The following is a 26,751-nucleotide window of genomic DNA, read 5'->3' as shown; positions in this document are numbered from 1 at the left end:
GACAACATTCCTAATTGAATATTGGGACAATGATAATGCCAAACCACACCAAGATGTGCCTATTGTACTGCCTAATTAATCAAAAAGACATCTAGTCACTGACTGTAATGAGCTCTGGAATTACTTCTTATATGAATACGCTTAATATATTTATTTTGAAAACATACTATCTAAACTACAAGCTCTTTGTAGCAGTGTCCTCTTCCTTCCTGTTATCACCACACTCCTCTCTCGCACTTAAATTACAGATCTCTTAGGGGCCCATTTACTAAGGATCGCATATACACCGCATATGCGATCTGGGCTGAATATTACGGCACAAGATTGCATTGTCATATGCAACCTTATTGCAGGGACTGCTGCTCTCAGAATGGCAATAGTCCAGGGACCCAAAGTGATACAACGGGCAACTTCTCATGTATGAGGATGTGGCAGGCAGCGGTGCAGGGCGGATCGCAGCAGGGATCAGAGATTTCTACTGCGGTCCCTCCTGATAAATTTAGGTGATACTTATAATTTGAAGCTAACCCCCCAAAACTGGCGTTTCAGGGATTTAGCAGCAAATATTAAATGATAAATGGGCCCCTAACGCCGAATCTGTCTAAACCCGCATCTCTTCTAACTTGTGTTTATTTATCTCTACCAATGACAACCTACATCTCAGCTGTACTTAGAATTGTGCTGCTACTTGTTACCTATCCGCTGTTTTCAGTTCTTCACATACTGCTATGTCTACTGTAGCTTTTTACTCCCTGAATTGTTCTAACGTGTGCCATATGTACAGTGCTGTGAACCACTTGTGGGGCCTTATAAATAAAATGTAATAATATAATAGTAATAATTAGAAAGCTTTACAGAAGTACTTGTGAGTTCCCCGTTAATTAAGAATTAATACAAATATTAATTATTATTTATTTATTAACAGTTTCTTATATAGCGCTTAAATATTCTGCAGCGCTTTACAGAGATAGTTGAACAATCACATCAGTCCCTGCGCCAGTGGAGCTTACAATCTACATTCCCTACCACATGTACACGCACACACAGACATTCTAGGGTTAATTTTGTTGGGAGCCATTTAGCCTACCAGTATATTTTTTGGATTGTGGGAGGAAACTGGGGTACCAGGAGGAAACCCACGCAAGTACAGGGAGAGTATAAAACTCTGCACAGTTAGAGCCATGGTGGGAATGGAACACATGACCTCAGCGCTGTGAGGCAGTAATGCTAACCATTACACCATCCGTACTGCCCCTGCAAAAATCGGAAAATTATGTACCTGTTAGGCTAATTGCAGAGACAGGTAATAAAGGAAATGTATGTGGCTACACTTACACTTAGCGGGACTGTAGTTTTCAGAGATCAAAACAACATTTATTCTCACGACAATACAGTACTGTACATGGGATTTCCTATCAATGGAAGGCCTGGATCTAAGGCCACAGCATCAGTGATTCATCTGTCTATTCCTATGAATGGCACCTAGATAAGATGTCTTATCAAATAAGTAAAGTTTCCATGTGTTCAAAAGTTCATTGAAGTGCGTCAACACAGATAAATGACCAGAAGCTGGAGCCAGTGCAGTTTGGAAAGATAAATGAAACTGTTGATTATATTCTGAGAAGTTTCCTTTGCGTACACTTGGGTAAACACTGTGCTGTTACTATCACAACTCTGTACATACAGAAACCTTTGTTAGAGTAAACACAGCATCATCTGTGACATAATCATTTTGATATATGATTTTATTAGCATTTCAGGTAACCTACAAGTGTCCTTTTGTTCTTCCATAAATTATCATTACTATTGAGTGGATAGCTCCGTGTATAACTTTTAATGTTTATACAATAATAATAACCGAAGACTTTGGCCCAAATTTTCACAGGAAAGCTAGATCTTCCACAGAGAATTGATCTTGTGATATCATATATTGCAGATTTGTGGCACTTGTTTTGTACACACTGTTTTTGTTAGACGTTAATATTGTAGAGGGAATGAGGCATCATAAATTGATGGAATATTCCTTTAGGGCTCAGTTACATAAGAGCCATTAACAATCTAGTGCGATAAATGTCATTATAGTACTTGGAAGCAGGCTGTTATAGTGTTAGATCATTTCCACCAGATAACAGATAATAAGGCAGGGTGATTGAAGAAAGGGAGGCCCATTTCTATCCATGCCCAATGATGTGGTTCAATAGCAAAGTGCAAATTCCTGTTACATAAGCACTAGGGGCCTTATTCTAGTTCACTCTTTCTGACAAAATCCTTCTTAGGTGGACAAAACCATGTGCACTGCAGGTGGGGCAGATGTTACTTGTGCAGAGAGAATTAGATTTGGGTGGGGTTTTACTTCAAAGTGAGATCTATATTGCAGTGTAAAATAAAGCAGCCAGTATTTACCCTGCACAGAAACAAAATAACTCACCCAAATTGAATTCTCTCTGCACATTTTACATCTGCCCCCTGCAGTGCACATGGTTTTGCCCATCTAAGAAGGATTTTGTCAGAAAGAGTGAACTAGAATAAGGCCCTAGGTGTGAATGTATTTATGTATGGGGAGTCCTGCCCACAACATACTTATTATATGCACTCCAGCAAGATGTAAAAGAATTACTGTCCAGATTCACAAATGAGGTAACCTAACAGAAATATAAGCTATGTCGCGCTAGTATGTGAGGTATAATTTAGGAACAAACAGAAAAATCCTAAAAGCCCCCTACCCCCCTCCCCAATTAAAAAAAATCAGGAAAGATTAAACATATTACTAAATATGTTTTTTTATATATATTATTCTACTATTCATGAATGTGTGGGGTACTCCTAAATGTCTCCTGGACAGGAGACAAGCAGAGATCACTAGGGGAATGCATTTGTAGTGGCCCATGCTCAAGAGGTGTGGAAAGCCACCAAAAAAGGTTGTGGCCAGCCACCACAGAGAAATGGCTAACTATAAGAGATCATACTGTCCCAACATCAACTGTAAGATGACTGGCTGGTAGAAACATGGTCAAAGTTTGAGGTGCATAGTATGTTCAAATTTCTGCATCTAACCTCTAATTTCTGCATCTAACATCATACTGTGGTGAATTTCTGCATCACATTAGCAGCTGAAATTCATCACCAACTTGTCAAGGTGTACAGTGATAGCGTCATGTCACAGAAACAGGTTAGGGTTTTATCACGGACTGCAGTGTACAGTATGTGCGTGACTGGACAGGTTGCTGCTCACATTTTTAAAGGCAGTGCACCAAACCAAAATCTGTTTCTGTGACATGACATGATCACCGTACACCTCGGCAAAGTGGTAATGAATTTCAGCTGCTGATGTGCCCATTAGAGGCAGAGATCTGAGCACACTATGACATACTGTAAGGTGCAGTATAATCACAGTGAGAGGAAGCAGTGAAATGCAACAGGGGAAATTACACACGTGAGCTAGCTTTTACTTACTGAACCACCCTTGTACATACAGATGTGACATCTGTGAATGGGTCAAGGGTAAAAATGTGCCGCGATGGGGCGACCCTTCATGTCTGGCTGCAATCCTATAGATCGCGGGTGCATGCTCAGAACTGTCGCATATTCACAAACTTGATAATCATGGCAATTGACCCGCATTTGCTGCGATTAGCCTGGAAGATGTGGTGTGGATCATTTGGTCGACAATGACAAAGTTGTTAGTGAAAAGGTTGACACAGGTAAAGGTCGACACATGCAAAGGACGACACATGCAAAGGTCGACATGACATTTCTGAATGTTTGTGTCTATGTCGACATGTGTTGACATTGCCCCCAGTTAGTGTACCGCATACCCTTACATGGTTTTAAAATATGTACATTTTGTAAAATACTTGACAGGAATAAGTACTCAGGGAAAGAACTGCCATAGTATTAGGTGTTGCTGCTGCACAATGTACTCAGTTCCCCATCGCAGCAGTGGTACTGCAATTACTCGTAATCACTCTGAGCATCACGGCATTCCATGATGTAACAGCAGAGAATGTAGCTATCCTGCAATCAATAATGTTAGTCCTGTATACTAGGGAATAGGCAGTTCCTATTTAAGCAAGGTAGCCCCCAGACAAACACAATCAGGGCTCTAGGCGCAAACTGCCCTCAGTTTAGAAGGAGCACAGAACAGAGAGCAGATGGTCAGGGATATCCATCAATTACAGGTTAGGATATACAATATTAATAGCAATATTTTGCAGTGTTATTTTTACATTTTTCTGAATAGCATTCCAATAATAAGGTTGCACATAAAGTTCCTGTAAATATAGTCAATTTCTATTGCATGTAGCCTTGTGTTTTGGATATTTCATAATTTACTGAAAAGAATAATGTAAATAAACATTTTTCACTTAATCATGTGTCACATTTTATATTTGAAACTGGTAGCACGTCAGATATTAATATTTGAGGTTGGCCATGTCACTTTACCATGTGATCCTGGTCACATATTACTAAATGAAGATGGTCACATGTCACTTATCACTTATTAATATATGTTGATATGTGCATACCTCCCAACTTCTGTGATGATGAAATAGGGACACTCGACCGAAAAGGGGGCGGACGTATGCAAATGAGGGTGCGGTTTATGCTAATTAGCCGCAACCTCATTTTCATACGAGAATATACGCTGTGTGTGTGCGCACAGCGTCTATTCTATTAGATTGGGGGGTCTCCCAACTGCCACCCCCCACAGCGGGACAATGCCTGCTGCGAGTGGGACAGCGGGACAGGACCTGAAAATCTGGACTGTCCCACTGTAATCGTGACAGTTGGGAGGTATGTATACATATTACCATGTGAGGCTTGTCATGTATCACATATTACTAAATGAGACTGGTTAATATCATTATGTAAGACAGGTCTCAAATTACTGTGTGAGACTAGTCTTGTGTCACATATTACTATGTAAGGCTGGTCACGTGTTACACATTACTATGTGAGACTGATCACATGACACATTACTATGCAAGATTGATCACATGACACATTTCACTATGTGTGGCTGGTCAAGCGTTACACATTAATATGTGAGACTGGTCACATGACACATATTACTATGTGAGGTTGGTCACATGACACATATTACTATGTGAGGTTGGTCACATGACACATATTACTATGGCCCTTATTCAGATCTGTGCGGCCGGAGCCGCACACGGTGCTCCGGCCGCACAAACCAATCCCCGCCCACGATACGGATCGCCACGGCCGTCCGTACACGGACGGCTGGCGATCCGCAAGAAAATGGTGGGGTGTACGCCTCCACCATGGTGGGAGCTGCCCCCTGCATTCGATGGTCGGCGACCATCGAAGGCAGGGCCGCACGCCCCACCAGGTCCCGCAAGCTGAGACCACACGGACAATCGTCCGTGTGATAGCTTGTATGGGGGCTGAGAGCTGACATCCGGCGACGTCAGCTTCCCGCCCCCATCACTGGCGTCATACCCTCATTAGCATGCATACGCCCCGCGTTTGCATGGGAACGCCCATGAAACGCGGGGCGTATGCATAGGGAAATGAGGGTATGAAGCCCCTCACGCCCCTATACGCCCCCTTTGCGGCGGACGAACTACGTCTGCGGCGAATTGGGCTGCACATGCGCAGATTGACCTCTGCGCATGTGCAGACTGAAAACATCGGCGGTACGGCCGCACGCGGGCCGTACCGCACGATTCAGAATAAGGGCCTATGTGAGGTGGGTCACATGACACATATTACTGTGTGAGGCTGGTTATGTGTTAAACAAGTTTCGGTGCTTTACTATGCTGCAGAGCCGCTCTCCGCTAATGACAACTGGAAGTGCTAGCTAGCCAAAGAGGATGACAACTTCTGGCTCGCAAATTCCAGAAGTGCAGCAACTGGCCGGGCAAATGTAAAAAGCAGCACAGCCGGTAGGCAGAGTGGGCCAGCCCAGCAGGAACTTACCACTATCCCGGTGGCCCAATCCACCACTGTTAGTATGCATATGAGTGGTTCTGTATGTGAATGGCGCAATGATGCCATAACCTGCTGCACTTGCTGTCAAGTGTGGTGGTGACACTTATTTGATTCATGTGTTTGACTCATTGAAGTGAATGTGTTCTCTCTTGAGCCTCTCCCCATTCTATACAGCATGCTCTAGTTACCAACCATTGGTAGGGATCTAGTATGTATTTTCATTTTGCAATTACTAAAGAAAATAATTATGCATGTGTGGTTTCCAATAAACTCACCACTATTTACAGAATTTCCATTCTCACAAGGTAGGCAGGTAGATAAAGTGCTTGATGGCTGGTTGTCTTGATTATTTGCATTAGTGTCTTGAGTTTCTGGCATAGCACCATCTTCCCCACTGCTCGCATTCAGATTCATCTCAACACCTTCAAAATGAAACAGCTGGGTGAGTGAACGCACTGTAAAGGTAAGTCATCTATCAGCACACTTAATATACCTGTCACAAGTCAAGCGGTCATCAACAACAGATGAGAATTTTGATTTATAAGTATTGCCACTTACATCAACAGATTCCCAACTGTGACTCTCAGAACACAACCATTGCAAATATTTTACTTATCTCACACCTAAAATACATTTATATATCAGCAATTTTTATGCAGATATTACTTACGGTGCGCTATTAAATAATAACCTGGATAATATTGCCAATTTGTGAATGTGAGACTCTCATATCCAATCCATAGACATAATAATAGTGGATGCAGCAAGATCAGATATGACATTAGTAATATTAACTTATGCTGGGTACACACCAAAACGATTTGGGCACAATCCCATCAATCTGGATCCAATTCAGACTGATTGGATGCAGATTGGATGCAGATTGGGTCAAAATCGTTCAGTTGGATCCGAATTGGATCAGATTCCGATCCTACCTGCTGCAGGTAGGATCTGTATAAAGGAGCCCATACACGGTCCGTTGTGTATGGCTCCGTTCTGTACTTTGCGATGCGCGCTCCCGAGCATCACATAGTACAGTACAAAAAGTATGTGCTGCACATACTTTTTGTACTAGGTACACATCGGATCGGATCGCAGTGCGTGCACACTGCATGCACTAGGGATCCAATCCGATCCGATGTGTGGTAATTAAGTCCCAAACGGATCCGTTAAACGGACCGTGTATGGGCTGCTTAAGATCCATTCATCTGAATACAGATGGGATCGGATTGGGATCGGATCGTATGCAAATCGTATGCAAATCAGATCGCACGATTTGCATACAATTTGCATCCAATTCAAATAATTTTGGTGTGTACCCAGCATTAGACTGACCTATACTGTCACTGTCTACAATAATACTTGTATCATTATAGAAAAGGGCATTAGTGTTACTGATATGTACATACTGTACATGTTCATCATTACAACTGTGTATATGACCCCAGCGGATGGATATAAGACAACACCTGTTCTTCCCTTCAAATTAAATGCTTACATATTTTGACATACCAATAGAAAATAAATTGCCACAGAACAGTGATTTCAATTTCTGGATATATGTAGAATACTTAGGGGCATATTCAATCGGCTGTGTTAGTATTTTTCCTACGCCACAGATTTTGTTGTCTACGGGGATTCGGCATGAAAAGCCGGCGGTCGGGATCCCGTCGTTCAAAATCCCGATGCCGAAATCCCGAACGCCGAAATCCCGACAAGGGGGGGACGTGGATCGCCCCCCCTTGCGGGCTCGCTGCGGGCCCGGTGCCTCGCTACGCTCGGCACACTAATTTATTCTCCCTCCGAGGGTGTCGTGGACACCCACGGGAGGAGAAAGTGTCGGGATTTCGGCATTCGGGATTCCAGCGTCGGGATTTTGAACGCCGGGATCCCGACCGCCGGGATTTAAACTGCATCCCGTCTACGGGGCTTTTGTTATTCTATTGGCTGCAAGAATTATAGCCATGGTTATTTCTATTACCAGTACCAAAGCAGTAATAAGGTGTTATTTTAAGATGAAAATGTAATTGGTTCAGAACTCCTAGGACACCCTCTAATGATTAATTAGGCAATTGGAAGTCTTCAGTTAGCTTATGTAAGCAGATCAAGTAGGTACAGTATATCGTCTCCTTCTAGACAGATGCACTTTCTTCAGCAGCTCAAATAGTAATACGCCATTCCAGGATATTTGTTACAATGCTAAGACACACAGAGACTGCAGCTAGCACCTTCTCTCCAACCCAGTCCACTGAACTTTAAGCATTGGCAGGGCAGGGTTGAAAATACAGACATTCCTCACTTAACGACCTACCTGTTTACTGACCACCCGGACTTACGACCCGGGCCTTCGTTTAGTGTCTGTGCTGTGACTCCTCGGACTTACGACCCTGCCTGCTCTGATTTACGACCTGCCCGCCTCCCCTCTCGCAGTTACGACCTGCCCTGCCTGTTTAGCGACCCACGTCTCAGAAGTCTTAAGGGGTTTTATATATGCTCATTTAACAACCAATTCACTTAACGACAGGGCTGAGCTATGCGTCTCCATGGAGATGCATAAGCCGAAGACGCTCTCAGCCTCTGTTGCGCTGGGACAACGCGACAGAAGCTGTTAGCTGCATCGGAGACAGCCGGTTGTGCCCGCTGCCAGTGCGGGGGTAGCCGGCTCTGCAGCAGAAGGGAGACCAGCGCTGGATCCTGGATCGGTGAGTATGTGGTTGTAAAAGTGAGGTGTGTGGATGTGTATGTAATAAAGTTTTACTTTTCTGTGTGTGTGTTTTCTTTTAACATTCTTTTTACAGGTGGACTACAAGTCCCAGCGGGCCCATTAATGCCCCGCATGCTGGGACTTGTGGTTCTCCAAGTCCCAGCCTGCGGGGGAGGTCTGCTGGGACTTGTAGTTCTCCTGTATAAAGCAATGTTAGGATTGAAAGATTTTACACCTTCAGGCCGGCGTCCACTGGCCAGGGACGCCGATGACAGCCCCGGGCTTCAGCCCTGGACGGGTGAAGCCTTGGGGGGGACCCCTTTATTGGGGGGGTCCCCACTCCTCCAGGTACCCCGTCCAAGGCTGACCAGCCACGGTGCTCATGGTACGGCCGGGGGACCTTATGTAAAAAGTGTCCCCCGGCTGTGGCATGACACTGCGGGCTGTTGGAGCCCGGTGCTGGTTTCAAAATACGGGGGACCCCCAGATTTTTTTGTCCCCCGTATTTTTGGAACCAGGACCGGTCCAAGAGTCCGGGGCTGGTTTCAGAAATACGGGGGACCCCTACACTTTTTGTCCCCCGTATTTTTGGAACCAGGTCCGGCTCAATGAGCCCGGGGCTGGTTATGCTCAGGAGGGGGGACCCCACACAATTTTTTTCTAAAAAAAAACACATTTTTTTACTGCAGAACCATGCACAGATCTCAATGATCTGTGTAGGGTTCTGGCCAACTTGCATATCAGAACCTGGTCTGAAAAAATGGCGATTATTAGACACCTTAAAAGTGCGATTTGCAAAATCCCATTCCATTAAATAAGCAAATTGTATACTTTTCTATTGGAAGACATCTGGATGCGATAAAATTGCAAATTTTTACCGCACTTTCAGTACGCATGACTTATCGCAAAAAATATGCGATTTAGGGACCTTTTCGCATCAGATTAAATGTGCGATTTCACGGAAAAATGCGAATTAGCCGTTTTTTGAAGTAAAATTCGCCATAAAACACAACTCTCATTCCATAGAATGTCACCCATAGCATCTGAGAAGTAGGTCAGCCAACACTTCTACTCGCATATAAAACTATTAACCATACTGCACCAGCATATATCTCTTTACTTACAGTATCACAAAATATCTCCCATCTCGACCACTGCGCTCTGCACAAGATCTGTGTCTCTCTTCTGCACGGATCACTAGCTCCCATTCACTATTACAGGACTTTCATTGGGCTGCTCCCATCCTATGGAATGTCCTTCCACGCACAATAAGACTCTCCACTAGCCTCCAGACTTTCAAGTGTTCGCTGAAAAATCACCTTTTCAGGCAAGTCTATCATAGATAAGTTCTACATGCATAACCCTCTGAGGCACTTATGTATTATATAGCTTTCCTTCTGGACTTGGTGGGACTGCTATGCTATTACTGGTGCCTGTCCTTGTGTTTCCCTGCTATGTCCCTATAGATTGTAAGCTGTCTGTTACCCAGTTTGTTTTATCACTGTCTATTATTGTAAAGCGCAACGGAATCTGCTGCGCTATATAAGAAACTGTAAATAAATAAATAAAACGTCTAAATTGCATACATAAGTCTGAAATTTTCATCAGCTTCTATTCTTAATGAATATGTAGGAGAAATGTTAGGATTTTATCCATTTTGTAGGTTGATGATACAGCATAGAATAAACTATGTAGGTTATATATTAAAGAATACATTTTGATGGTTGTGTTGTGGCAATTACAGTATGCTATGAGTATAAATAAGTCATCTTATATACAATAGAAAACTTGGCCTTCCAGCTTGTAGAGCCAGCATCTGCAGCTAAATTGCTATAGTGTGTTTATCCATCTATCTACCAATCATCAAATTTCAATGTCATTAAGGGTATGTGAAATACCGAGAGTTATCAATAACACAGTACTTAAACATCTTTTTCAATCCTCCACTTACATATACACTGACTTTGCACTACATTTAAAGTCGCAACTGCATGTTCATTAACGTGTAAAGTGTGATCTTCCATGCCCAACTTTTTGGCAGTGTGATAAAACATCAAGAAACTACAGTCTAAGTGAAACAATTTTTCTTACAGAATTATGGTAAAGGAGACAATGCGTGCCAACTGGTTCTTTTCTGGCAACTGATTTGTAAAAATATAAGAGTTTTCTACACATACATTTTCTTCTAGGTCCCACTTACCAATTTACCAATGTGAAATGTTAAACCATCAGCAAATATGCTATAGGTAAAGGACAAAAGTTATATAGGAAGCTAATTATACTAGACTTAGTAAATGGATTACAGTTTAGGACAAGACATCCTGCTCTCCGGTGGACACTCACAGAAGTGTTCTACAGTAAATGGTAATCCATCTACTAATCAATGTGCTGAAATTATCTAAAATGGACCACCTCTATAAGCTTTCTGCTCTCCATTGCAACATGTTATCTATGTGTCACACTGCAAAACCTGCTAGTAGTTCCCATTCACTGCAGGGACCCCACTGCTGACTTCCCATCTGCCGCAGGGACCCCGCCGCACACTGCCCATTCGCCGAACGGACCCCGCTGCCTCCCCAGCAATGCTAAACTGTTATTCTGGCCATACCCTTGTCTAATCCAATCTGTCAGGCTGGAAGTACTAGGGGAGGGGGGAGCGCTGGCAGGGGGACACACCGGTGTGGAATCCAAAATACCAGTTCAGACCCGTTCAAACTCCAAAAATAATGGGTCGGAACCGTGTAGGAACCGTTTTGAATTATCGGTTTTCTTGAGCCAGTAAATTAAAACTGGCGTGTTCACACAGAAGATATAACTGTTTTGAAACAGTTAAAAATCGGTAAATTACCAGGTTATAGCTGCGGTGTGAAAGGAGTATTAGTCTACTTTATCTGGAATAGTGTCTGTTGGGGGTGTTTGCTTAGAAATCTCTATGTGAACTTAAACCACAATAACGAAAAGTTATATTCTCCTGTACAGTTGTGAACTTAACAGTTGTAGAGGTGGCCTGTCCCTAACAGGTTTAATATTAGTCATCTTTTGTAATAATTGAACATAATGTTTTGTTGTGATAGTAAACACACAATAATTCTGTTACTTTTAATACAGTTGTTCACCTTGTTGTGAAGCAAGGTCATATGGATCCCAGATTAATAAATGTCTAATACCTAAGAATAATTTTAGTAATACAATGTTTCATCCATCTCTAGCTATGTAAATAAGCCAGATGAAAGCCATATAAACATAATGTGAATATTAAACATGCAATGTTCCAAGAACACTTAAATGCTGAGGAAGGACAAGATGCAATGTCATGAAAATCTTCTGTGAAGTATTTATTTTCCACTTTCCTGGAAAACGTACTCAAAGAAATAATTATCACATTATCAAGTCAAGTATGAAGTTATTGACAGAAATGACTCCATGGAGATGAATGCAGGATACACTCAGACAAGCTGTGTCCTCTTAGGAGGCTGTCATGAAGCTAATTAAGAGTTCTGAGGCACTGACTGAAAAATTATACTTTCCACACCTGTTTCCAAAATGTGGAAACTCATTTAGTGTCATCATTATGTATATAGGTGTATATGAATAACCGCATATAGAAATGTAATTGTGAATGATCTTGCAAACAAGAGCTTGAGATGGGGACTAGAATAAGGATACATAATGGTTTGTTGGTTAGAGCTGGGCCATTGATGCTGAAAAACTTAATTTCAGAATAGTGTGGAGTGAAACAATCAGGAAGACCTATTTGATTCAGTAACGAGTATGGTAATTGGAATTTTAATAAATAACAAAAGTATTTAGGTTCAAAAATATACTACAAAGTCAGTATATCAATCTTTTCCAGGCAACTAATAATACCTAATTTGGCATATTAAAATTCATTAAAGTGCCTTGAATCTCTTAGAAGATATAAATGAAAATATTATTATTATTATTATTATTATTATTATTATTATTATTATTATTATTATTATTATCATCATCAATAATAATAATGTTTGCACACAAAAAAGAAAGTCATGTTACAATTTACCTTCCATTTCTCGAATCTTCCTGCCAGCTGCAGATTTCCTCAGGAGACTCCTTCCTGAATTAAAAAGAGTGGTCAACTCATCGAGTGGACTTGTAACATGGCTCGCATTCGTGACACTAGTTGGGAATGAAGAAAGGGACTTAGTTTGTGCAGTTCTTGGAATTTTCAATGGGGAAGAAGAAGGCAGCTTGGTCATTGTGCTACAGGGACTATCCGTTACAACAGGGTTGGTTCTGGAAGCAGCTTTTAGTGCCTCTGAATTTATAGTCTTCTTTGCAGTACTAACTAATAAGGCATATGGAGTCTCTGTGGGAAAAGTAAAATGTGTTGAGGACTGGTAAGACGCTGAAGATGGCTGTATAGGTGGAGTAGAAGGAGGAGACATCCTGCTTGACACACTGAACACTGCTAGTGCTGGCGATGACGGTCTTTCATTTTGTGCCTTTTGAAGTTTTGAACACTGAGGTGATAAGGGACTAGAACATTCTGATTGTATAGAATAGTTTATATTGGTTTCAAGAACAGGGAGTTGAATAACTTCAAGTGGCGTCAAAGGAGATTCATCAGAAGCAGGAGAACAAGTTATTGGAGCTGGAGGAAATACCAAAAGAGGAGGTCTATGAGGAAGGAGGTTTGGAAATGGAGCTGGTACGTCATAGGTGTCATTGGATTCTGCATCTTCTTTTTTACTTTTATTACTGCCATCAAATGTAACTAAGTTCATGTTTTGTAAAAATGATTTAGAACTCCAGGTCAACAAAGTATTACTATTAATTTGATCAGGATGGAAATATTTCATCTCTTCATACACAGCTTCTCCTTGTTCTGGGCTGTTGGTACCTGCCAAACAACTCTTCTTGGCATTACCAACCATCTCAATATATACTGGTTCATTCTCATCTTCTTCCTGTGACATGTATAATGTAAGATTTCCACGGTGTGGTCCATCTGCCGAAGCTGTTCTTTGTATGGTTGCAATGTCCCGATGACCTTTCTTGACTAAAATACTCAATGGTTTTGCTTCTCCTAACCTGTGAACCGATATCTCCTCATAAGAGCTACTCAGTTTTGTATTAGGACTCCTCTTTGGTTTGGGTGGTGGAATTTTTTTCATTGTGCTGTAATCATCACTGTGAGGTCTTGGCCGAGACAGAGCTGAAAACAAAGATAATGTTTGAATTTGAAGCTCATGTATGAATAATATTGATGATATTACTGTATTTTTTTTGACACAACCAAATATTCTGCTGGGCTATAGAAGACTAAATACAATCATGGGGCAATACAAAAATAATATTATTAATACTATAGTATTGTAGTTTTGCATATTCATATAAATTGTTGAACTTTTGTTCTGGGCAAATGCTAACAATGCAACGTGCTTGTAATCAAATGAACAGGTTTATGTCCAACTAAGTTAATGTAAACCTAATTCTATTTTGTCTATAAACAAACAGTTCTTACAACTAATAACTGCACATTATTTTACATAGTGCAATTAAGTTATTGTGCAAAAACAGCAATTTTCAACATTTTGGGCAGCACGGATGGTGTAATGGTTAGCATTACTGCCTCACAGCAATGAGGTCATGGGTTCAACTCCCACCATGGCCCTAATGTGTGGAGTAGAAATATTCTCCTCGTGCTTACTCTTGTTTCCTCTGGGTACTCCGGTTTCCTCCCACAATCCAAAAATATACTGGTAGGTTAATCGGCTTACAACAAAATGATCCTTAGAATGAATATATGTGCATGTGGCAGGGAATATAGATTGTAAGGTACTCTGGGGCAGGGACTGATGTAAATTTTCAAATATTCTATGTAAAGCATGCAAAATATGTGTGTGCTATATAAATAACTGTTAATAAATTAGTACAGTCTAAATGACTCCCATCATAGATATAACATTAATTTATACTGTAAAAAAATTCTTAAATAGATTTGTAACTGTTTGTTACTGTACTGCAGGGGTAGCCAACTCATCCTTGAGAGCTACCAACAGTTCATGTTTTCCAGACCACCTAGCAGGTCCACAGGTGCACTCTTTACTCACTGCCAAATTACAAAAGATCCACAGGTAGAGACAATTACTTAACTTGTGATCTGTGAGAACTGGAAAATGTTAACAGTTGGTAGCTCTCGAGGACTGGAGTTGGCTACCCCTGCTGTACTGTATGTCACAAATGCTCATTTGCCTTCTCCAGTTATGCTACCGGTGCATTTATTCAGACAGGTCTTCAGCAAACAAGTCTATATTCTGTTCTAGAGTCTCATCTTCTGAAGTTTTTGTCACTTCTTACACTACTGTTCCTTACGACTGGAGGTGGAATGGTATTGGAAAGGGACTGGTGAGAATTAGTACTTGTTCCTGTCATTGTAAATAAGGTACACCTAGTGCATAAACACCTGTCAGGTGGATCTCTTTTGAATAATGGAATACTGGTGCAAAAAGGGCTTATGATGCTGTTGACTGTCATTTGTATTTAATAGACCATTCTTAATGGCAGATGGTATATTGATCCCACTTCAGTCATAATTGTGGCTCCATTATTATCTGAAGTTGCAGTCATACATTTACATTGCTTAATTAAAATTGCTAATTTGAACTAAATTATAATGCTTTCTCAGGAATTGTTTTGAGAACTTTCTCAGTGTGCTTTTTTCCTCTCTTAGAATATATAATTATTTTTACTCCTTACTCTATTTAACGGCACCTAACCCTAGCTCTATCCCACTATACTAATTACTTCAATCTCCTATCCACTGATGCAACTGTATTTATTTACCATGTACTTGTCAAAATTGAATTGTATTGCTTTCTTGTTTTTGCTCATTTATGAATTGTTAGATGCTGCAGAACCCTTGTGGTGCCATATTAATAAACAGTAATAATAATAACATACATATAGTGTAATGTGACCTTCACATTAACAGTATCTAGCCACATCCATGTATACACTAACCCTTATACAACTATGCTATCTTAGTGCCTAAGCATACGCTTATTACTCCTGCCGCATATGTTAGAGTTGTGATAGGGACACATCATGAGATATACACAACTAAGCATCTGCATGTAAATGTACTTAGTTTGCATGCACCTATCCTGCTTATATTTGGAGGGCCAATGCTTCCATCTCTGTAGGAGATCCGTAATAATCTTAAGGTGAGGGAAACACATGCACAGTATGTTATAAATACATTTTAGATCTAAGACCTCAAAAAATAATAGTTATACTGTTTACACTACAGTTTATGAAAGATGGCAGAAATGCTATGGACCAACAAAGTCGTTGGAAAACATGACTCATGTGACTTGATCTTGGGGAAAAAATGGGCTGGATACTATGGCTGAGGACGCTTGAGCAGATGACAATTCAACCTTCCTCTGCCTTACCTTCATTGTCAATGCCCTTAGCAGCTGCAATAAGACAGGCACTAACAGCTTCGTATGAAACACTTAATCTTGTGGTAGGGTTTCTCTTTGGTTTTGGAGGAGGCTGTTTCCGTGGAGACTGGAGATTATCATCTAAGCTTAATACTGTGTGCAGAGAAAGCGATCGGACAGATCCACCCACTACAGACTGCATAGGATTTCCAGAACTTGGGGGAACTCCAAAAGAATCAGAATGAAAAAGATTAGGAGTAGAACGATATCCTATGGAGTTGTTTTGCAATGGCTTCATACCCTTTTCTTCAGTTCTGGAAAAAAATGAAATTTATAGATATCACAAAATGATTTAAATAAGGGTTTCAGAATTAATTGTCAATTCTGGGAGTTGTCAAACATGGTCCTCAGGATCCCAGGTCACCTTTGGATCTTTAAACCTGTGCTGGATGGTCTGGAAAACATAAACTGTTAGGGGTTTTGAGGAGCATATTTGAGAACCATTTTTCTTCTCTTAAATTACAGTACAGCCTGCAAATGATATATAGTATATTGTGCGGGTGGTTTTACAACAAAATGTACACTTTTGAGTAAATACTGTGACTTATGGTGTGTACAACACGGTAAGATATGCCTTCCGATGTTGACATCGTGTCGGCATTGCATGCAGATCGCAAGGGTTTTAACCCTAACGATCTGCTTGCGATCCCGATGCGCGTTCATGTATCGCAAGACAGATAGTCTTGGCTGCATTGACTATATAGTGCAGATCTGTAAATATTTGAAGCTTTGCTCCTAAAACACAAATGTTCAGCTTCAGTTGTTATCAGGTTTGACTATCACAGAGTGAATAATTTCCCATACTGAACTTCCAAATATGGTTAGTATAATAACCAACAAATAACACAACATCCAGGGCAAGCTTTGATTCTGCTGAAGACACAACTTGGGAAATCATTCAACATATTTTTATTGGGTTGGTTGGAAAATCAATTTGGCTGTAAACGACAGAAACCCAGAGAAAGGATCTTGTTGAATGAGCCGAGTTAGCAAGGAATGTATACTGTGACATTTCTTGTAGAATTGTCTGATCTGTTTGCAATAAATGTTGGATTCTAGAACTTATTTATTAGTATTACCAGATAATATTTCAGTCATTCTTATCATGCCCTATTCCACTAGAGCTTACAATCTACAGTATATTCCATATAATATAGACATACATACACATTGGGCTCAGATTTTTTTGCCAGAAGGGAATTAACCTACTACCAAAACGGTGCAAATAGGTTGCAACCTTTTTCCAGAAGAACACTGTATTGCAGCATTTCATATGCAGATACAACCGCAGTCACACACAGAATGTAGCCATGATGCATATCATTTTATTCAGCAAAAGCTTCTTGTGCATTCTAATCACACTGTTTTGCAAATAAGATGCATTGTAAATGAAACAGTCACATGCTTGGCACTACAGAGTCACATGCAGCTCATGAGTTATGTGTAATGTGACTTTTAGAACACGGACAATAGATGTATGTGGACATATCTGTATGTGCCAGTCTGCAGATTCCTACATAATGATAACTTTAAAACATTTGTAATACTGTATATCCAACTTGGGGTGCCTGTAAATAAATTGGAGAATTGAAGTTTCCAAAATTGATAATAATATTATAACATTTAGATTGGGAAGTATGGGGCAGTACAGCAGTCTAAAATAACAATTCAAAACTACTTTTTTTTAAACTGCCCACAGACAGATCTAGTAGATAAGTTTAACAATTTTAAATACAACTGGCCAATTATTGTCTAATTGAATCTTATTTTAAAGGGATTGGTTTAAAAATTCAAATTTCGAGGTTCTTTAATGAGTTGAGTTAGCAGGAAGGTACTGTATATTACTAGACCAGAGATATCTAATCTATAGGCAGTTTATAGTGGGTTCTAGAAATGTAAAGTCCTTAGACAATACCCAGTAGTCGTGTCTTTATGTGATAAGGCCACCCTTCCCAAATTATGTTAAGAAAAATAACAAAAACACTATTCATAACACAACACATATTTTACAACTTGCATCCGTTAACGCTTTAATGCACATTGACATTTACATATGATATAAATATATATTGTATTATATTGACCTGTTATATATTTTTTCTTTATCACAAGATGATAATAGTGTGTCTTTATTGATATTTGTTTCAGTGCCAAATTTGTCTTTCTCCCGAGCAATGTCTGATGCATTCTGGATGACCAAAGAGTGGTACGTCTGCTGTCCCAGGTTCTTCACAGTAAGAAAGAAGTCTTCTACGCAAGTCACTTCACTTTGTTTAATGTTCATTTTCTGCCTCAGGCGTTGACGGGCTAGAAACCTCCTCACAACTGAAATATAAGAATACAATAAAGAAACTGAATAACAAAGCAGATAGTATAGCTTACATAACATCTGTTAAATCATATTAAAAATATAAAGTTTAATGAAGTAGTGTACTTTCCTTAGGATAGAAACACTATTTTAGGAATAGTATTTTATTCTTAATGGGTATTCTTTTTTAATGATATCCCAAAGATATTTAGATATCTTCATTCAGCCTTACTACAAGAAACACATCTAAAATTTCTTCACAGGGCATACATTGTGCCAAATCAAAGATCACATATGGTCTCGGAAGATTCAGGATGCTGTATTAAATGTAATATAAATAATGCAGATTTATTTAATACATTTTGGTCTTGTAATAAAATCGCTAAATTTTGGTACAAGGTGATAGATTATATTAATCAAACATTTAATATAAAAATAAACAAGCAACCAAACGCATGTTTGTTTCTTGATTTTAAAGATTAAAACTTAGGCCCAGAAAAGAAAGAGGATTAGTGCGGTAATTACCATCATATTAGTAATAGCCAAAAAACAAATCCTTATACACTGGATAAAAAAGAGTGCACCTTCATTATCTACAGTAAAAAAATATGTTACTAAAGATACTATATTATGGAAAAAGAGCCACACTTCCTGATATTTAACGGGGAATACAGAAATTTGCTAAAAAGTGCAAAAAATACATTGATAGTCCACATGGAGTATATTTACAAACTTTTTGTATTTGTACTTTTTTAATTTGTGAAAAATAAAAAAAAATATTTATTTTAAAAAAAGGCTGCATACAAATGAGACACGTTGAAATAAAAGTAGGGGGTACAGGACAGAGATGCAAATAAACAGACTGCAGCACAAGGATGTTTAACACGATGAAAATTAAATAGAAAAGTTTGGAGAAAAATTCAAAAAGTTAGCAAACAGAACAGTGCTAATATGGATATTACATAACATGCAGAAATATATATTATATACAGCTGCGTCATGTTAAAAATAAATCTTTTAAAGCTAAAATACACAGAGTACAAAATATGATATATCAGTAGTTGATAGTCACAGAAACAAATTGTGACGCCATAAGACGTCCAGGAAGACTGTGTGTATTGACATTATTATTTCACAACTATATGTTTTGCCTGCCACAGGATGGGAAAATTATTAAAATGGTCTTAATTCGAACAGATAGGCAACATTAATTGGAAAATATAACCAGCAAGCAGGATGGGTATTGCTATATTGATGAAAGATGATGTCAGTGGGCTCCACTGGACAGGACATGTAGAACATAGTGAAATTGCAAGAATCTAAAGAAAATAGTATGATGGAGATTTAATTGTACTTGGAGCTGTCTAAATGATTCAAGGAGGCCATCTCAGAAACTGTCATTAGGTGTTTAAGCCTTTGGAAAGCCAACCATTATCAGAATGAAACTTTCTCAGTTTAGAGAATGACCTGTTAAACCACAATGGTGCATCAATATCAATGCTAATACCACCCAGTGGGGTATGTGCAAAGTAGTGACCAGATAACGATTCGGGTTTGCTCGGTAAGCTTACCAAGCACCTGAGACGCTGTTCCGCAGAATACCGGATATAATTCGTTATATAACAAATATATTAAGGTTAGTTCTGCCATTGACTTTATTGACACTTTTTTCCCCAAATTGGAGCCTTATGCTCAAAATTGACAGTAACCTGCTCAAAATTAAGCGGTGTTCCTGTATTTTGTGCTCTAGACCCACAAATCCAAAAGTGGAAAGCAATGCAATGACTGTGGTTTCTTCTGGTAGGGTTTATGCTAAATGGATTCCAGCCTGGAGGCTATATGCTCAAAAGTGTGTTGCTACGGGTTTTCCCAGACAGTGGCAACAATTTGTTTAGGGCGTTAGGTGAGACTATACATGTTCTGCCAAAGTAAGGATTGAAATACAGTGCCTCTTTTTAAAAAAAATATAACCTTCCTGTGGTCCTAGGGGTGCTGTGAAAAATTGCTGTAACTCTAGGGCACGGTGATTCAAGAATGTTTGTGAACCGCTGCTCTGTACAGTACACAAACTGAAAGTAGAATGAAGTGTACAAGGCTACAGTAGTGTATATGTAGTGTATATGAATGATGCTTCGACCAAAGAAATCAATGATGTAATGTACTGTAATAAGTACCTAGAGAAGGAGTATAATACATTAAGTAATGTAATACAATATAACATTGTGCTGACTACAGGACAAATGTCTAAAGCTCATTTCTTATCTTATCTGTTTTAATGTGTATTATTGTGAATTGTTTGATTAACTACTGAATATAAAAAGCCTGCATGTTTGTGATCTCTAGCCTCTACATGGTCAGCACGCTGTGAACAGCTGTGTGTCTGGTACTGAATATCAATCCAGAGCAGAGTGTATCAGTATCAGGGCTCCCTGGGTGACTTCACTATGTGGTTTCACTGCACAATACAAATTACATCAAGGGCTTTATTGATGATACACTGTAAATCAATTTCATTTTTGTGTTAAGTTTTCATTTCCATATTACATATGTGCAATATTAATGTGCATTCCAAGTCTGTATATCCATTGTTTGCATTTAGTTGATTTGCTTCTCCAAATGCCTGGAGAGCTTGATTGGAAATGGGCAAGGGTTAGGAAGGGTAAACCGAGTAAAGGCCAGGTGTGTTTACACAATTATAACACAATTATATATATACAGTAGACACATAACAGATACACCATTTAAGAGGAGTTTGCCTTCATGATGATGATGATGATGATGAAGACAAGTACTGGCTAATTACAGATTGGCCCCTTTTAGCAATTGAATCATTAGTGTCTATGTTGTGGCTCTCTATTTTCAGTTTTAAATCAATTTGCTATTGTATACATTCTAATTTATTAATAAACTGACAACTTCTCTTTTGTGTGTTTCCTGCCTGGGCACGTAATCATGAATAATGTTTAAGTGCCCAGGCACGAAGCGTTTTGGTGGAATACCGTAAGTTGCCGCAGACTGACTAGGAACAGAAGCCGCATCTCAGGGGAGAATCTGCAGACCCGGACAATATGAGTGATATGGACAAACCATATTTCTATATTTTGTATAAACTTTCCTGCTAAAGTTGTTTATAACAATTATTGAATCAATGAGCTGTGGCGGTACTGGCGTTGTAAGTATTTGTATCTTGAACTTAATTAGCTTTATTGGGTACTTGTGAGTTATCCGGGCTGCCGATTTTTTCATCGCGCCCGAAATTGTGGGCATCGCGTCGGTCGTGGCCGTTATAAGGAGCCGCGACGCGATGCCCGCGATTTCCCATAGACAGTAATGTTAAAAGACACGATGGACACGATTTCCGACCCGATTTCCCATAGACAGTAATGTTAAAAGACGCGATGGACCCGATTTCCCATAGACAACAATGTTAAAATAAAATGACAATGTGAAATTGGCCAATATGGCCATTTCACATTGGATATGTTTTAAAAAAAAATGTTTCATGGCCCCCCACCACCGTTAACGCCACCCCGCTATTGACGCCAACCCGAAGCGTGGCGAGCGCAGCGAGCCCGCGAGGGGCGGCGGTACATGTCCTCCGACCTTTTCATACCCCTACTATCCACTAGGGCGTGGAGTGAGAATAGAATAGTGTGGCGAGCGCAGCGAGCCACCGAGCCCGAAGCGTGGCGAGCGCAGCGAGCCCCGCAAGGGGACGCGGACACCTGTGAAGCCCGCAAGGGCACGCGGATACCTGTGAAGGTATCCGCGTCCCCTCGCGGGGCTCTCTGCGCTCGCCACGCTTCGGGCTCGGTGGCTCGCTGCGCTCGCCACACTATTCTATTCTCACTCCACGCCCTAGTGGATAGTAGGGGTATGAAAAGGTCGGAGGACGCGTACCGCCACCCCTCGTGGGCTCGCTGCGCTCGCCACACTTCGGGTTGGTGTCAATAGCGGGGTGGCGTTAAAGGTGGTGGGGGGCCATGAAACATTTTTTTTTAAAACATATCCAATGTGAAATGGCCATATTGGCCAATTTCACATTGTCATTTTATTTTAACATTGCTGTCTATGGGAAATCGGGTCCATCGCGTCTTTTAACATTACTGTCTATGGGAAATCGGGTCCATCGTGTCTTTTAACATTACTGTCTATGGGAAATCGCGGGCATCGCGTCGCGGCCCCTTATAAAGGCCACGACCGACGCGATGCCCCCGATTTGGGCTAAATCGCGGGCATCGCGTCGGTCGGGTGTCCTTAAGTTAAGGACAAAATCGGCAGCCCGGATAACTCACAAGTACCCTTTATTGATTTTCAGATTGTTGTTGTCAAGATTTGACTACTATATATGCCATGAGTTCCTTGGTGCCACGTGATGTCACCAACTGGTGTACTGGGTGTGTTATGTAGATGTGTGTGTGTACTGTTTTCATGTTGATACATTCAGTAAACTGCTGTTTTTTTTATATATTATAATTATTCTCCTGAAAGTACAAGCCACTGTGGGGCAGATGAATTAAGCCTAGAGAAGAGATAAAATTGAAGGTGATATAGCAAAAGCCAATCAGCTCCTACAGGCTAAATTTGAAAAATGGCAGCAACTGGTTGGCTGGTGCATTATCACCTTTGATTTTTATCTATTCTTCAGGCTTAATACGTCCCTGAGTACCATCCATACTGCACATTATACATAATTTCTTAATCTGCAGTTTGCTAGGATTTTAGTACCAATTGTGCTTTTTTTTATATAGCTGCAGCATGCCATTGCACTCTTGTATTATGAAATACTGCCTAAAGAGATGATGCAGCCCAAGATTTAGTTTTTCCTGCACTTTATATGATAGCGATTATACATACAGTAGCTTGCCACGATAAAAAGTAGGACTGTTTACTTTCATTATTCATAAATATGTACTTACCACCCACTAGTCACGATAAGATAACACTTTTTTTATGTACAGTGTTATATACATTGCAGGTATTTTATCTTTATAAAACGAACTGTCAATTATTTATTTAAGCTAAATACATTTGCCCCTTGGGATGTATTTAATACAACAGTAGATACGGTTGTGTAAAACTGTTGTCATGGAAACTATCTACCAATACACTGCTATCAAAGTTAAAGAATAATATAAAAACATTGCTTTAATTGTCCTTACGCTTTAAAAAAAATGGTGACAATCATTACCAATTCTAGATACATTTTGATAAAATGATAGACTAAATGCACTTTTTGCTGGATTTGCTGTTTAATGAGATTATGAAGTTGTAGAATTGTACAATAATGTACCTGCCAGCAATTATCATTTATAGATTTAAACATATATAGTAAACATTAGATTTTTGCTACATTGAACTAATTTGCTTATAAGAAAAAGGCATAAAGACACTAATTAATAATTACGTTTTCAGCTATTTTTTCTGGTGTTTTTAAACACAAAATTTACTATAACATTTAACACTGCCAGAAAATCAGTTTTACAAAGCATGCTGCAAATAACTGTCCTAAATTTGTACATGGCAAGAATATAAAGTGTGAAATCTATTAAGCTGCGGTTTGACAAATTGCCAAGAAATGTGTCAAGAAAAAGAGGTGGTTGTGCCGGCAAGATTGCTTATTCGGCATGCTACTGTGCCTCAGCTATCTGGCAGTACAGATTACTGTATATGAGAAGGCAGAATACACTTACCAACTAGGAGGGCAATCATTATTTATTAAGGGGCAAAAATACAGTAATGAATAATTAATAATTATATTATAGAGTATTTCATGAATATATGAGAGATTGACAAATCAACATATGATTATACTAATAGGGCAATGCTATCTATAATTATACACTGCTCAAAAAAATAAAGGGTACACTAACATAACACATCCTAGATGTGAATGAATGAATGAAATATTCTTATTAAATACTTTGTTCTTTACATAGTTGAATGTGCTGACAACAAAATCACACAAAAATTATCAATGGAAATCAAATTTATTAACCCATGGAGGGCTGGATTTGGAGTACCACTTAAAATTAAAGTGGAAAAACACACTACAACAGGGGTTCCCAAACTTTTTTTAGTTAAAGGCACCCTTTGGGTCTCTAAGATTCTTTGAAGGTACCCTCAAGACAAAATAATAACCAGTGTTCCTTTTTTTTTAAGTAGTTGGGTAAAAATAATGAGATTCGTTTTTGGATTAGGGAAAAAAAATACTTATTTTTTTTTTTGCAAAAAGGATGGTGGAAGGGTTACAAAATCTACCACTCCAAATACTGCCAAACATCACCGGCCATGACTTACTGACAGTATTTGGAGTGGCAGTTGGTATAACTCTTCTATCTGAATTTTGGACTGCGCTACAGCCACCCCTCTGTAGACACCACTGAGGAGGAGTGGAGAAAGAGATAGATGTAAAACAATGAGAGAGAGATAATTGGAGAATGGGGGGGGCAAGAGAGATGGAGAGTAGAAAGAGAGAGAGAGACAGAAATGGAGAGAAAGATGGAGAACAAATCCAGAGAGAGAGAAATGGAGAGCGGAGGGAGAGAGAGAGACAGAGTGAGAGAGAGAGAGACAGAAATGGAGAGAGAGATGGAGAACAAAGCCGGAGAGAGAGAGAAATGGAGAGCCGAGGGAAAGAGAGAAAGAAAAGGAGAGAGAGAGCGCGGAGAGATATGGAGAGCGGAAAGAGATGGAGAATAGAGAGAGATTGTGGAGAGAGAGAGAGACACACACACACAGAGAGACAGGCATCACTGTGTGTATATATCTCTACCCCCTCCCAGTGCAGATGACTGGGTTCCTTTTAAACTCCCCCCTCCCCCCATGGCTGGGCCATGGCACTCCAGAGCTTATGGGGGTGTCACAACTTCACTCTGGGGGGGGGGGGGTGCAGCTGCTGCGAGGGACCTGGGGTATCACTTTATTATGGGGGGGACTGGCAGGGGACTAGGCCAGTGGCGGGTCTAGGGAAGCTGCTGGGGCCTCCTGGGGCAGAAGCCCCCTCACCTTGAGGTCCGCAGGTCACATCACGGTGGCCGCCACCAGGAGACAAGCAGCCGGGAGTGTGGGCATCTGGTTGCTGGGCAACGGTCTGGCCTCCTCCGGCGTGTCGTCATCATCCCGGGGGTGCTGGGAGCATGGAGCTCCTGGAACCGCCAGGAAACCAGAAATGACGCAGCCTGTGGGGGCCTCCACTGGGTCCTGCTCAGAGACCAACTGTCGGGATGCCAGGAGCAAGGGCGCTGGGTACCTGACAACGGCCGAGCCTCCTAAACCGTTGCGCCAGCATGGCCTCATCCATGGGGTGCCGGGAGCTTAAAGGTCTGGTGACAAGGATGCCGGAGATAATGCGGGGGAGAAATGTATGCGGCTGTCAGTCTGCATGATAAAGCCACCAGCCGCGGCACCCCTGTGACAGCGCTGCGGCACCCCAGGGAGCCGCGGCGCACATTTTGGGAACCGCTGCACTACAGGCTGATCCAACTTTCATGTAATGTCCCTAAAACAAGTCAAAATGAGGCTCAGTGGTGTGTGTGGCCTCCACGTGCCTGTATGACCTCACTACAATGCCTGGGCATGCTCCGGATGAGGTGGCTCATGATCTGGACTAAAGCATTTGCCAACTCCTGGAAGTCTATGGTGCAACGTGGCGTTGGTGGATGGAGCGAGACACGATGTCCCAGATGTGCTCAATTGGATTCAGGTCTGGGGAATGGGCTGGCCAGCCCATAGCATCAACACCTTCATCTTGCAGGAACTGCTGACACACTCAAGCCACATGAGGTCTAGCATTGTCTTATATTAAGAGGAACCCAGGGCCAACAGCACCAGCATATGGTCTCACAAGGGGTCTGAAGATCTCATCTCGGTACCTAATGGCAGTCAGGCTACCTATGGTGAGCACATGGAGGGCTGTGTAGCCCCTCAAAGAAATGCCACCCCACACCATTACTGACCCACTGCCAAACCGTCATGCTGGAGGATGTTGCAGGCAGCAGAACATACTCCTTGGTGTCTCCAGACCTCTGCCAATCTTGGTGTTCTCTGGCAAATGCCAAACGTCCTGCACGGTGTTGGGCTGTAAGCACAACCCCCACCTGTGGATGTCGGGCTCTCCTACCACCCTCATAGAGTCTGTTTCTGACCGTTTGAATAGACACATGCACATTTGTGGCCTGCTGGAGGTCATTTTGCAGGGCTCTGGCAGTGCTCCTCCTGTTCCTCCTTGCACAAAGGCGGAGGTAGCGGTCCTGCTGCTGGGTTGTTGCCCTCCTATGGCCTCCTCCACGTCT

At 40.9% G+C, this 26,751-nt stretch overlaps 1 protein-coding gene across 4 annotated transcripts in view; it reads right to left on the bottom strand.

Moving 5' to 3' along the window:
• MYO16 (myosin XVI) overlaps positions 1-26,751 on the bottom strand; it is a 388,109-nt gene that overhangs the window by 29,396 nt on the left and 331,962 nt on the right. For all 4 annotated transcript variants that reach the window (XM_083168667.1, XM_083168668.1, XM_083168666.1 and 1 more), the window contains 4 exons: positions 18,234-18,474; positions 16,099-16,403; positions 12,702-13,856; positions 6,231-6,377 (listed from right to left, as the gene is read on the bottom strand). In XM_083168667.1, the coding sequence (XP_083024793.1) occupies positions 6,231-6,377; positions 12,702-13,856; positions 16,099-16,403; positions 18,234-18,474 (1,848 nt within the window). The remainder of the gene's footprint in view (positions 1-6,230; positions 6,378-12,701; positions 13,857-16,098; positions 16,404-18,233; positions 18,475-26,751) is intronic.

Source organism: Crinia signifera, chromosome 2, assembly GCF_055691185.1.
Source record: "Crinia signifera chromosome 2, ASM5569118v1, whole genome shotgun sequence".
Lineage (NCBI taxonomy): Eukaryota > Metazoa > Chordata > Amphibia > Anura > Myobatrachidae > Crinia > Crinia signifera.
The sequence above is the reverse complement of the archived record's forward strand: the minus strand, read 5'-3'. Positions and strand labels throughout refer to the sequence as shown.